A 14491-nucleotide genomic window follows, 5' to 3' on the forward strand; every position below is an offset into this window, starting at 1 on the left:
AGTAGTGTGGTCTTTGTTCACTCACAGTGGAAGAAGGAAGAGCTTAGCGTAGTGTATACATGAGCAAGAAGAAGGGCATGCCACCTCACGCATATACATGTACACGTATGTACCAGACCTACATGGTGCAAAAGGTGAACCACTGTGGTGAATGGGGCCGCCGGATAATTAACCAGCCCAAAGCTGGCGGAAAAAACCTCAGGACCCCGGCGGAGGCACAACCCTGAGAAAAAAACGGTTAGAATAACCCCATGAGATAAATGAACAAAAGGTAGCCTGCAGCAATCTTTCAGCTGCAAGTGCACTCATTTAGCATATTTCACGGAATTTGAGCAAACTTGTGTCCCCTATTGTGATGGCTATTCGTTTTGGGGACTGTATCGATTCGACCCCAGTTGCCAGAACCCTGGAGGTTTAGAAATTGCTATTGGCACTGTTTTTAGCATTTATATGCAGAGTACCATAGGCAAGGCCCAGTAGCGCTGAATGGGTTGATTTGCTGTAGCCTAGTGCCGCACCACCAGAAAAGGCGAATGGCTTTCTACTTCCTGAAAAGCTACAGCAAGGAAATGGATGATCCAGAAGATGTATTTTGCGATGTTGGAAACCAGCTTAGAGCCAAACAAATCTAAAATAAGCTTAGCTGTGTATGGGCTAAAGTATGTCTGCTGGTATATACTGACGGTACTTGAAGACACATGAGATGCGGTTAAGGGTTGCTATACCACCCGCACGCAACTTGTAGTCACGAAGTACAAACATCTACCAATTTATAGTTTGTGTGCAGACTACCTTCTTCACTTGCAGCACGAACGGTTTGTTGCATCACTGACAGTTTTCTTTCATGAAATGCATACAATGTATGGACAAACAATGAACAGCAAACTTATGATACGCTGGCAGGTTGCTAGCGGGTTTTCACACAAGAAATGGACCGTGACTTTAGCAAAGGATATTAGAAGTTCCAATGTAGATGGGCACATTTCACAAAGAGAAAATAGCAAACACGTACGATTGCACACAGGAGTTGAAGACCAAGCCGCGGTGGCTAGACATATGACCATTGAGTTTCCCGAGAGGTCAAAGTTGGCATTACATGTGATGCTGCGAATGCTGTTCACTGTATTGGAGCCCCCTGACACGATTCCGTTGCTAACAGTTAACAGTGGACATTGAGGCACTCCTGAAAGGCAAGAGACCAAGAGAAAGTATGGTCTATCTTATGGATATGGGCCGTTGACCGCACAAATACATTGGTTTTAAGTTTATTCACAAGATTTCAAAATAAATTGTAACCACTCACAGACTCCACTGCAGCCACATACACACTGAAAAGGGTAGGTCAACTCCAAGATAGGGTCTCTTTGCTGCATATGTCTCTAAAAATAACATTTATATTAATTTTTAGCGACGTATGCAGCAGAGAGAACGTATTTAGGAGTAGAGATATCCTATGAAAATTTTAACGTAGCAGAAGCATGGCAAGCATGTTTGAGGAAGGTTTTCGTTCACGTGTTGGTGTTGGTACACCTGGGTTGGTTATTGACTGTAACCCACAATACAAGAGGTTCCATTGACCAGTTTAATCCCGGAGTAAAGACATGTACCATATACTTGTGTGCGAACTGCCTCCCTAACTCGCTGCACACACAGTATGTTGCCACAGTGACAGCTTTCCATTACGAAATGCATACAATGTATGCAGACTCAATCAATGCCAAATTTATGACCAGCTGCCAGATTGCTCACGTCCTCGGCTGCTTCAATGACTCTCAAATTGAAGCAAGTGTTAAGGCTATGTTTTGATGGTTCCATGATTCAGCTTCAAGCATCAGATCTAAAGGAATGGCCTTGAGTGAAACGACTGTCATGGCGTAGTTGTGCTTTTGTTTGGCAGTCGCACGTCTTACCACATGCTACGTTTTTCACCATTCTTATGACCATCCTACTGTTGTGGAAATCCCGCTAAAGTTTCAGGGCTCGCACCCTTACTTCCTTATAACATACGTGCACGGAAGTTCATAATTATTATCCCAATCTAGCAGAGCAGAGCAGCAAATATTTCCAGGTTGTAAATATTTTCTGCTTGAAAAATGAGCCCCAGCCAGCAGAAACCTGGACATGTGTAATTTTTTCAAAAAATTTTTTCCCTCGAAATTGTTTCTACACTATTAATCATTCAAGTTATCAAGTTTGGTGGCAATCTGATAAGCGAAAGCATGGAAAATAGAGTTTGAAGTCACACAGGTCAAGATTCGGTACAGTTGGCGCAGCATCCATGCCTAGTGACTCCATGCAAGTTGATCCGACAGTTTCTAATTGCGATGTGGAACAGGTACATGTAAGTAAATAGAATGCAAGTCAGGCTTGCCCTCTTGGTGCTGCAGGCATGAGTAGTTCAGAAGTGTGACGATATTCCGTATACATCACTACCTTCTTTACAACACCAGAGTGCAAAACGATGATTGGTGGCTGGCCTTCCAAATTGTGTTCAGGGACCTCTGTGCAGGCAGTTTGAGCATTGTCCCAAAGCTTGCCATACTGATAGATGTACTGACCAATACCACTGACATCCACTCCCTTGCACACTTTCACTCAGACCAAGATTTCAGCATAATTGTATTTCAATGATATGAGCGAATACCCGCGTTTTGTAGCACGTGAAGATGTTGCCCCAAAGCGTTCAGCCGGTTTGAGTTTTTAGGGATCCCCTTTCTCAGCACAGGCAGCAGCCAGCTTGGCGTCGTCTGGCAAGGTAGAGTACTGATAATACTACGCTCTGTTTTGCGCCGTGAGAAGCCCTCCATCAGTGTCTGCAACATCATTGTTGTCGATGTAGAAATACGGATCGCTCAGCGGGTCGACAATCAGCTTTTCCTCGCAGTCGCTATTACTCCAGCACTGACTATCGTCGCCACCAGTATCCAGTGTCGATTTTATGAGGGCTCTTCGTTGCTATGCATATGAGACTCGCCACTGCTGGACAAACTCAGCGAGATCGCCACCAAAGAAATAATTCCGATCGCGAACTAACTTTCAGCGCCGCTTCGTACAGGGAGTCTCACGCTGACAACTCTGGACCTAAGTCTTTGTCGCGACACCTGTCGCCATCGCTGTGTCTAAACTCAACCTCCGTGTGACAAGCTCTCACCTAGCGCTAAAATCAATTGACCAGAGACATTTGAAGACACTTGAAACTCCTTTGACAACAAAGACACCCACTCGATCGAAAAAGAATCTTCAAAAGCCAGCTCACTGCGCGGCCCAAACTTTGACGTCACATTTTGATGATTGATATCAAGTACACAAGTGCTTGTTTTCGCTGGCCGGGGCTCAAATATGATACATGGGTATTTCGCACACACTTAAATAGCAAATACTTACGATTGCAGACTGGGAAGGTAGTCCAATCCCCACTGGGTAGACATGTCACCAATGAGTGACCTGAAAGCTCAAACCCGACATTGCATGTGATGTTGCGAATACTGTTAACTCTAGTTGAGACTCCTGACACAACTGCATTATTAACAATTAGCAGAGGGCATTCTGGTACTCCTGTGACACAAAAGACGCAAAGAAAATACAGCATATGCTGTGAGTGCCAATCCTCAAACCAGTATAGGAAAGTGTTTTTATTCACGAGCATTGGCTTGGTGTAAAGCATGCAGTCATATAGGGAGGGAGTTATTAAAATTATTAGTGTTGTCCATCATCACACTACGTTCATTGACTCACTGTACAAAAATTCCAAAATGGGTGGTTGTGCCATCCCGTACGCACAGCTTGTCCTGCACTCGTTGTTCTTGTGTGATATGCTTTTTCTTCTGGTCTTCGTTTTTTTATAACCCCACCCCAGTCCCACCGCACCCTGCCATGTCCACGCATTCCCTTCCTTCTACTCCCATTTTCACCCCATGCAGGCATCCAGCCTAAGCGTTATTCACATTTTTTTCAACTGGATAGCAGTCACACAAGAGTTGTTTCTTACACCAAAGTTTTTGTCGACAAAAGGGACTGAAATGTGGATTTTAGTAGAGACCAAAAGAAATTAGAGATTCCCGGGGCCTCCCGCACCAAAATCGAGCGAAAGCCAAATTTTTGAATAGTTTATATACATGTACAGTACTGATCATGTTTTTTGATTGATTTTTATTTCACGGATCCTCCAGAGGCAAATAGATGCCTATCGAAGGGAGTCTCCTAAGTAAGTATGGAAAATGAGAAAGTATGTTCGTAAGGGAGAAGAGGTAGAAGATACATTAGAATATAGAGTACAGAAGAAGTAAATTCAGTACTTCGGGTAGTACATTGCATGCTAATCATAATGAGAATTAGAAAAGCAGCATTGCGGACTACTATAACTGACATATACACAAACTATTGAAACTATCATAGATGTGGTTAGCCTAGACACAAAAGTCAGGAATACCTTTCAAAGAAAACATTGATTGCGAATGATACCGACGAACAGCAATACTAAATTTCGCAGTTGTAGAGAGTGAACGAATATCTTCAGGAAGTTTATTCCAGGCAACACTCAAAGAAAAAAGGGTTGATTTACGAAAGAAGGTGCCAGCTTTAGGAAGAATTATGGATGAAGGGTGACGACTGCTTTGGGAAGAGGGTAGCTGGAAGTGACAAGGCCAAGAATCTGCCGTCGCCATGCTAAAGAATCCCAAGAGGACAGAACATTGAGGTCTTCTTTGGAAGTCGTCCAGTCGGGCCGACGCTTGAGTTTACGATTTAAGTATGCTCTAGCAGCAGTAGCCTGCAGTTTATCGAGGGTTGTGGACATGGTGGCTGAAACGGAAAACATCCAAACGGGAACAGCATATTCAAGGAGGGGACGAACATAACATTTATACAAAAGATTCACAGCAGGAAAAGGAAGGAAGTTGGACATGTGGTTTCAAAGAAAAACCCGACCTCGAAATGTGCTGGTAATGTGTTGAATATGGGGGGACAGATTGAGTGAAGGAGTGAGGGTGATGCCCAGATGGCGGTGGGAAGAGGGCTGGGTCAGTAACGTACCGGCCATGGTGACGGTCCTGGGATCAGGTGGGTTTGATTTAGGTCTGCGAAAGGGAACATGGACACATTTGGTAGCATTGAAAACTGCTTCAGCTTTATGAGACCAGTTCACACATCTATCAAGGTCTAGTTGCAGGGAGGCAGTGTGCGCGGCGGGTACGACAGTAGGCGGAGAAACGCAGACCATGTTGGAATCATCCGCAAACAGAGTCAGATCGCTGGATTGGGGAATGCTGGGAAGGGAGTTGATAGAAAGGTTCAATAATAGAGGGCCTAGGTGGGAGCCTCGTGGCACACCAGCGGTGAGCGACATATGGGTTGATAAGGAGGTTCCGACCCGCACAGACATCGACCGGCCTTCCAGGAAGTCCATCAGCCACGCGAATGAGTCAGGTGCACACCAACCGGACAGACATGAGGCTAGGAGGCGATGGCTGGTACGATCAAATGCCTTCGAGAAATCGAGAAAGACGGCATCACACTGGGCCCGGTTATCAAATGCAGAGCTGACAGTTGATGTGATATACACAAGTTGGTCAACCGTGCTTCGGTGGTGGCGAAACCCGAACTGTTTCGGCGACAGCAGTTTGTGTTTCGCTACAAACGCATACACCTGGCGGCTGATTAACGCTTCGTAGCATTTTGCCACACCATTCAGCAGAGATATCGGCCGGTAGTTAGCAGGGTCATTGCGACTTCCCTTACCCTTGTAAATTGGGGTAACGATTGCAACTTTCCACTCAAGGGGTTGGGATCGGTAAGTGGTGAAGCGGTTAAAGAGAGCAGTGAGGGACTGGGCGAGCACTGCTGCTGTCTCTCGTAGGATCCTGTTAGGAAGACTGCCAGCTGTAGACTTTCGCACACTTAGGGTCGACAGTGCCTTGAATACTTCTACGATAGACAGAGGGCGGATGGCAAATGTTTCCGAAGAAGAAGGCATGGCGAGATCACGATGATCTGCATCCGACGACGGTGTAGCTTGACTATTCTTGGCGAACTGTTGACAGAAGATGTTCGCTTTCTCAGGGTCGGTAACCGCTAAGGTATCGACTCCTTGTATATCAGGTATAGCGGTGTGAGGACAATTGATGTGGCACATTTTCTTGACTCTCTTCCACCAGTCATAAGATCCTCGATCTGCATGAAGGCCTTCTGACATCTGGTCGTAGAAGTGACGTTTAGCTTTACGGATGGCAGCGACGAGGCAGTTCCTTGAAATGCGATAAGCAGCCCAGCATTCAGGGGTATTGACACGTTTTGCTGCAGCAAATAGTCGATCTCGACGTTGACGGAGGCGATGGTGCACAGAGGTGAACCAAGGCTTTCCATAACGATTTGTTCGTTTTCGAACCTTCGGAACAAAAGATAATATGGCTGTGTCAACTAGTGCTCGCCAGGAGACCCATGCTTCATCTGTACTACTGGCTTCTTGTACAGCAGCGAGAAGAGGGAGGCTCCAAAGGTGGTTATTAAGTGCAGGCCAGTCTGTGGCTGCATAGTTGTTCACGAGCAAATCAGAGTGCACTGGTTGCTGGGAACGAGTCTGTATTGCGAGATCAAATACCACAGGACAGGTATCAGAAACAGGGGGAAGTGTGGTGAGGTTGTGGATGAGGAATGGATGGTTACAGAGGACAAGGTCCAGGAGAGAAGAGCTCTGACCTGCGGCGGAGAAACGTGTTGGGCGGTCGCGTACAAGTTGTGTGAAACCAGTATCATCCAGCAGTTCGACAAGGCATCTTCCAGCAGCAGTGTTCGGGTCCTGCCTATACCATTCGTTGTGCCGAGCATTAAAGTCACCGAGGATGATAATGGAAGCCGTAGTGTCCGTAATAGAAGAGATGGACTCACGCAAGCCAGAGAGGAAGGTTTAATGATCCTGCCTTGGTGGCCGATAACAGCAGAAAATATAGACATCTTTGTGGCCATTTTTAAGTTGAATGCATAGGATTTCAAGGTTGGTGTTGGCAGGCTCGAGGTCTGCTCGTCTGACGTAGGCGAGTCCTGGTCGGAGTAAGAAAGCAACACCACCGCCACGCAGAGCGACATGAGATGGCCGGTCTCTTCGCACTATGTCAAAAGCGGCAGTTGGCAATAATACAGAGTTAGGAATTTTCTGAGTTAGCCAGGTTTCGGTGATGCCTAATATGTCCATGTCTGAAGTACCAAAATTTCACGGTTCGCGTGAGACTCGGCTGGAAGCCGGGTTTTCCGCATCCGTAGGAACGCCACCACCCTTCAAGGATCAAGGCGCAGATGCAGCTCCTAAAGCGGTGGGAGGTGAGTAGATCAGCTCACCATCAAGTGAAGTACCAAATATGTTATTAATTTCATCGGCCTTTGGGTACCAGCTGCAAGCATTGGTTGTGGCTAGCCGCATATGATGGGGATGTTTGTTTGGTATGAAGGCTGAGGTATCGTATGGTGATGGGAGAGTGAAGGTAGGTGCATCTGGGTTCAGTTGCCCTGACACACTGTTAGATGATGGTGTTGATGTGGTCCTAGTGGGAAAAAAGATGGGTGCGTGTGGATTCAACATCACAGTTTATGATTTCTTGGGGAGGGGTGGGTTCTTGAACTTCCATTCTCGTGCTGTTACATGCTTGGGCCAGAAATCGTTTTCCAGAACATTTCTTTCGTCATGCTCAGCAACTGTCAGATGTGCGTACAACGTGCCATACACTGTTCTGGAGGGGATCAGTTTACAGCCAGTAACTTCCACATTCGTCTTTCTACAGTACGCAACAAGATCATCAGCACTGCAGTTGATATTGATGCCCCCAACGAATACAACTCTGCGTGTTATTTTCTTACCTCCACGCAGATCTGCGGGCTTCCTGTGGACGTTGGCGGCTTCACGTACGATCGACCAGTCGTACTTGGTGCCGACAGGCTTGTCAGTAGTACGACTGGCGTTGCTTGTTCGGGGTACGGGTGTAGAGAGGGTACGACTAGTGTATGTCTCGCCCAGAGCTGCGGATTCAAGCCCTGTTGGTGCAGATGTGGGTACTGGTACACCCGTTGCGGGAATGTTTGTAGCTGCACGGTACGAGTACTCATCCTGGTGGATGTCGAGGGCGCGATTAGAGACATCGATGGGCTGGTGGTGTTGTGTCAGGGCGCGAAGCTCCTTCCTGAGCTCTGCAATGGCGGCAACTTTTCCTTTCTCCTTTTCGAGGGAGATTTTTCGTAGGTCGGAAACTTCTGCTACCAGGTTTCGGACCGTCTCCATCAGGTCAACCATCATCTTCGTTAGCGCAGTAGCATCAGTACTGGTACATTCACATCCGCCTGCCTGCTTGGTGACCCTGTGTGTGTCGATCTGATCGTCCAGTGGTTGCAACTTTCCCCTCAGGGCGCCTGCCAATTGCACTTGGCTTAGGCCGGCCCATTTGACGTTATTGGCCTTTGCCAGTGACTCCAAGCCTTCACTATCCAAAATTCCGAAGTCAATGGACGCCATGCTCCCGGTTGGGGGAGCAAGACGTCAGACGTAAAAAACTCGCAACCACACTCGTCAACCACAAGTTCGCTGTGTGTGTGAGTAGATCTATGACGTTGAGTCACACAAACTCGGGCTTGTTCGACCCCCTGAGGTACAGATCAGGGCCCTGGTTGGCCGAAATACAGAAATTGAATGGGTAAACTGCGTACCTGTTTTCTATTTTTTTTTAACAAATAAAAATACCGGAAAAGACTGTAAAAAACGTTCAGCATGGCAAGCATACATACTTGGTCCGACTTATTAAAATGTGCGTTTCGAGTCGAACGCCAGCCAAACAAATTCAAATAATCTCAAGACGGAACAAACTTTCCAGCTACCTAACACTATCCTTTAGTTGTCGATTTGTGATGTTGAAGAAGAAATGGCTCCAACCCCAAAGGAGGCAGTGTCTCAGGATCCTAGTTGACTCGAGCATTTTGCGTGCAAATTTGGTCGTCAGAGGACTCCTGTTGCTTCTCGCGCAACACAGACAAGGCCTGGTGCTGAAATCAACACCCCACTGCGATGGGGAATTGTCACGGAATACCAGAAACTCCTGGGCGATCGTTCTCGGGTGCTTCCTGGCGGATTGAAAACGCTGCAGTTGCTGTTTCCTTGGAAGAATCAAGTTCTGCAAACGCGTCATCCAGAAACTCATGCAGTTTGCGCTGATCTCTCTCATTCGTTCACGATGTGGCGGCCGACGAATCAAGAGCACAGACGAGATCGTCGAAAAGTTGATCGATATAAACAACCGCTCTTGAGGTCGACTTTCAGGCGACAACCTGGCTGGAAAACTGAAGCGCAGAAAGGGTGAGTACGTGAATGGTGCGGAGTCCTCGCCGACTCCTCGGAGCCGCGATCGCGATTCGTCACAAGATTGTGGTAGTCCCACTGAACTATGGCTGATAGTTGCATGACTCTGGTTGTAATGTATGTTTTGTCTCTGTCAGTGATGCGCTTTCAGTAATCTGCTGATACTAGTATGCTAGAAGCATCCTAGACCTACCTGCACTGTGTTCCTTCTGTACGCATTCGCCACATACTTGGCATGCCCTATCCCTAGCGCTGGGTAGTACCATGCAGTCTACCAGCGACGTAGGTCGCACGTGATACTTGTTGTAGTGATTGTACATATTGACGGATCCTGGCGCAAGGTCGAGGAGATCAAGAGAGAGAGCCCGAGAATGGCGGCCAGATCCTGAGTGTCCTAATTTATTATCCCGAACCGTTTTCCTTGTATTTATTCTTATTGCATGTATTGATTAATCCCATTGTTGGATTGAACCGTGTTGGCTGGTGTGAACTGAGTGACGAGTTGACTGAAACATTGGCGCAGTGAACAGGATTCTTTTCTTAGTAAGTCACTCGTTGAAGTTTGTAGTTTTCACCACGCACGTGGGAAATGGCAGAAAAAGTAAAAGTCGGCGTCCGTCTTGACCTGGACCACGAGCTGGGAAACGATCATTTCCTTACTTGGCGTAGTCAGTTGGAGATTGGCTTTGCACTCCACGAAGTGAAGGATCAGTCGAAGCAGTATTTGGCAGCAGCTGCCAATTTAGGCGAGTCAGCAAGTCACTACTTATGGCAGAGCTACCCGACAGTGCCAACTACGGCAACTAATCCCTACAACGATCTTATCAAATTGTTCCAAGAATATTTCGGCTCGAAACAGAGCGCAGCGTCCCGTTTGGCGGAATTGTTTGCAGTCGAGCAACGTCCTGGGGAGACTGTACAGGCCTTTCGGCTGCGGGTGCAAAAGGACATGAGGGTTTGCAACCTGACCAGCACTCGTACTGCCGAGGAACTACTGGGAGTTGTGGGAGTCCACCTGTTTGCACGGGGGCTCAGCTCGGCCAGTGCCCGAAAGAGTGTCTTGGAGCACGATGCGCAGGACTTGAGCTCCGCCGCAGCCAAGGCGCAGGCAGTCGTGTTAGCAGAGGACTGTGCTAACAACGCTCCAGTACTGGAGGTGAGCTATGCCGCTATCCATCAACGCCGACACACAACATTGCCAACATCCGGCTGTGGATATTGTGGGGAGAAGCACGCTCCAGGCAAGCCGCACTGCCCAGCGGTCCATATGTTCTGTGCCAAGTGTGGACGTAAGGGACACTTCTCGTCGGTGTGCCGTTCCGACTTTGGTCGAGCGGACCGCAGTGCCCAGACCCAGTTGCCGAACGCAGCATCAGCGCAACAGAATCGGACCGCACCAGCCGTATCGTCGCTCCGAACGGGTGCAGCATCACCAGCCGTACAGTCCGCCCAGACACCAGAGTCCTATGAAACCTTCGGGGTGCAGGCAGAGAAGACCGCCTTCACGCTTCCTCTGAGGCAGGTAACATTGGACAGCCGACACACATTGTCGCTAAGAGTGGACTCTGCCAGCAGGGTTTCGATTATCCCTAAGTCGGCGCTCCCATCGGGGTACGTCTTGTCACCGCCGCCATGCCCACTTCAGCCCGTGGGAACGCAACGCATAACAGCCGTGGGAGTTTTTGATGGTAACCTGAGCTATCAGGGCCGCGAAATCACTGAGACTATCTTTGTAGTCGATGACACACAGTGCACGGTGCCCGCGCTATTAGGAGAACAGGCCTCCATCCAGTTAGGTCTTCTGGCAATGTCGACTTCAGCCACTGATGTTCCAGCTGGTGCTCAGCGCCCAACATCACTACCTCCTCATGCCTGGCACACCGTCGCTATTGACGTGTTGTATTACCAGCAGAGCGTTTTCCTAACCCTTCTGGATTTATACAGCCGATATCCTGCAGTTGTACGTTTGCCAGCCGAGAAGACAAGTGACCTCATCGGGGCACTGGACCAAATATTCACTCTGTTTGGCATGCCACGACACCTAATAGCCGACAACCGTTCACCGTTCTGCAGCGACGAATTCCGCAAACAGCTCGAGTCATGGGGAATCAGTCACGAGTGCACTGTCCCCAACACGCCGCAGCAGCATCCACTTGAGCGTCTCCACCGGACATTGAAGCAACACATGCGACAATCTGGCGAGACACGAACAGAAGACGCACTTCGTTTGGCACTTCGAGCAGTTCGGTCAGCCGTCAACACGACTACCGGCAAACGTCCGGGTGATCTACTGCTGCGAGGAGGTTATCACACCCCGCCCGTACAGCTTCGGTCAGGCGATAATGTGGCTACAGACGACGATGATGACGAGGTACACGAGGAACTGCACGAATGCGGTGCTCAGCCATCTGCCATCGTTACCGCAAACCCTAGTACGGTTCAACCAGCTTCTAGTCGTCCGCAGCGTAAGACTCAAACGCCAAGTCGCTATCGGTAGACCACTGGTCTTTTTTCTGAAAAGGGGGGAAATGTGGTAGTCCCACTGAACTATGGCTGATAGTTGCATGCCTCTGGTTGTAATGTATGTTTTGTCTCTGTCAGTGATGCGCTTTGAGTAATCTGCTGATACTAGTATGCTAGAAGCATCCTAGACCTACCTGCACTGTGTTCCTTCTGTACGCATTCGCCACATACTTGGCATGCCCTATCCCTAGCGCTGGGTAGTACCATGCAGTCTACCAGCGACGTAGGTCGCACGTGATACTTGTTGTAGTGATTGTACATATTGACGGATCCTGGCGCAAGGTCGAGGAGATCAAGAGAGAGAGCCCGAGAATGGCGGCCAGATCCTGAGTGTCCTAATTTATTATCCCGAACCGTTTTCCTTGTATTTATTCTTATTGCATGTATTGATTAATCCCATTGTTGGATTGAACCGTGTTGGCTGGTGTGAACTGAGTGACGAGTTGACTGAAACAAAGATCGCCAGTCTCCGGGGCCAGTGGATTCGTGAAACAGGCAGGGAGGAGCACGCATGGTCTGATGCAGCTGAATGTGTGACAGTAATGTCGACACAGATCAGACTCAGTAGCTCTACGCGCGCGGCACACGGTGATGAGAAGGGATTTTTTATGCGTGGTGGTTTACTTGTTCGCCTCATTTGAAAGTGTCGTTGGAGCGTCAGGTGAAAACACCTACAGCCACCATTCTGGCAGGCGTACTGCACGAGGAGGAGGCGACGACGATCGTCTAAATCGTGCCTATGGAGTGAAAAATCAAGGAAGCGCCGTGTAGCTCGGAGGAGATGAAATTAATGTCGACGTTTTGCAGGTTGACACACTTGAAGAAGCGCCCTGAGACACCAGCAGAGATGAAAACTAGAAGGTCAGGCAAAGAAACGAGACAGTAGTTATCTACCTATCGTCTCTTGGTCGATTTTTTAGTACAGGTGCTCCTTTGGACATAGGCTTGAGTTTTGAACCGAAGCACACATTTTATTAAGTCGGACCAAGTACATGGGAAAAAGAAATTCACCCACCTGCACCAACTTCACATGGGTCTTGCCTGGGAATTTCGATTTTACTTTGGTCTCGTGTTATGAAGTTCCAATGCACTTCACAGTAAATAGGCATGTCCCACAGATAGAAGAGAGAAAACACTTACGATTGCAAACAGGCAAGGTGAACCAACTCTTGCTCGCCAAACATATGACCATTGAGTTGCCCGAGAGCTCAAAGCCGGCATTACATGAGACACTGCGGATACTGTTAACTTTATTTGAGCCGCTTGACACGGTTGCATTGGAAACAACCAGCACAGGGCATTCTGGTAGTTGTGGTACTCCTGTAAGTCGACAAATCAAGAACAAGACAAATAGGTTGTTGGGAAGTTTTAGATTCAGATGGACACATGAATGTCACACTTTTCTACTCGAATAGTAGTAATGACCCGGCACTTACGGTTGCAAATCGGTATGGAAGACCATTTCTGGCTGTCCAGACATATGACCATTGCGTTTCCTGAGAGCTCAAAGCCTGCGTTGCATGTGATGTTGACGATACTGTTCACTCTATATGGGCCACTGGATACAGTGGCATTGCCAACGTTGAGCGGAGCGCATTCGGCAGACTCTGTACCAAAGAAAAAGAAAGTTGTGTAAATTTACCTGTTATCAGTTTCCTCATGAACATGGGCACACACCTGACCTGCACGTGATCCTACCCATCTGGGGAAAAAACCGAGCCAAATGTCTTTAACCCTTTCAGTGCCCGAGCACTTACTACACGGATAGCCGGCAACGCATTCCAACACTCAACAGTATACTATCAGTTATAGTTACATTACATTATAATTATTACTGAAACGGAAAGCCATCTTTGTCTCCAACCAAAGCAACAACTCGCGGAGCAACCAAAGAACAACTAAACTGAAAGAAGAACCACATGGTTCAAAACCAATACACAAACCCGGCCAGTATCGCGTATGGCAGCGACACGTGCATGAAAGCAAGTACGAGTACAGAATGCAGAAAAGTAGCTTGCATGAAAAGTGCGTAGCGTTCACACCTGTATGCTTCCCGCACTACAACTCGCGTACTATACAAGGGACTAGTACTAGACTGCGCAGTAGGCACGCATTCAAATAAGCTGTAGACATGCACTGCATAAAATAATCTCCAAGTCCTCGTACAAACTGTGCAGTGCTGCAAAGGTACAAATAAATAAATATCAAACAAATATCAATGTGCAAGTCAGCGACATCCTCCCCACAAAAACCTAGTGCAGGTTTTACAAGTCCAACCATTGGCTGTCGCTATACGCTGGGCGAGCGGAGAAGGTAGTGGATCATCCCACTTGCCTTGTTCCTTCCAGGCCTCTTGCAGGAGGATCTTGCCTGTCAACACTGCAGGTGACACCAAGTCGAGCGGATCAAATGTCGCTGCTTAGCACTTCAATAGGGTGCGCCTCGTCCATGTCTTCCACTGAATCGCTAGGTGAGAGGGAGAGTGTGTCGGCTGTAAAACACTAGGCGCCGCCGAGGGCATTGACTGTAGCTGCTGAGGTGCTGTGGCTGTTGCTGCTGTCACTGCTGCTGCCGCTGCTATTGTTGAAATCACTGCTACCATTGCTACTGTTATCATGAAGCAGGGTATGGTGTTTG

At 48.1% G+C, this 14491-nt stretch overlaps 1 protein-coding gene across 3 annotated transcripts in view; it reads right to left on the minus strand.

Moving 5' to 3' along the window:
• Positions 1 to 14491, minus strand: part of LOC135819830 (sushi, von Willebrand factor type A, EGF and pentraxin domain-containing protein 1-like) — a 109399-nt gene that overhangs the window by 61042 nt on the left and 33866 nt on the right. Inside the window, exons 14-17 of one of the 3 annotated variants that reach the window (XM_065333110.1) lie at positions 13291 to 13461; positions 12995 to 13174; positions 3385 to 3555; positions 1013 to 1183 (exon numbers count right to left, since the gene is read on the minus strand). In XM_065333110.1, coding sequence (XP_065189182.1) covers positions 1013 to 1183; positions 3385 to 3555; positions 12995 to 13174; positions 13291 to 13461 — 693 coding nt within the window. The remainder of the gene's footprint in view (positions 1 to 1012; positions 1184 to 3384; positions 3556 to 12994; positions 13175 to 13290; positions 13462 to 14491) is intronic. The other 2 variants (XM_065333111.1, XM_065333112.1) reach the window with 2 other exon arrangements.

The sequence above is a fragment of the Sycon ciliatum genome, chromosome 6 (genome assembly GCF_964019385.1).
Source record: "Sycon ciliatum chromosome 6, ocSycCili1.1, whole genome shotgun sequence".
Taxonomy (NCBI): Eukaryota; Metazoa; Porifera; class Calcarea; order Leucosolenida; family Sycettidae; genus Sycon; species Sycon ciliatum.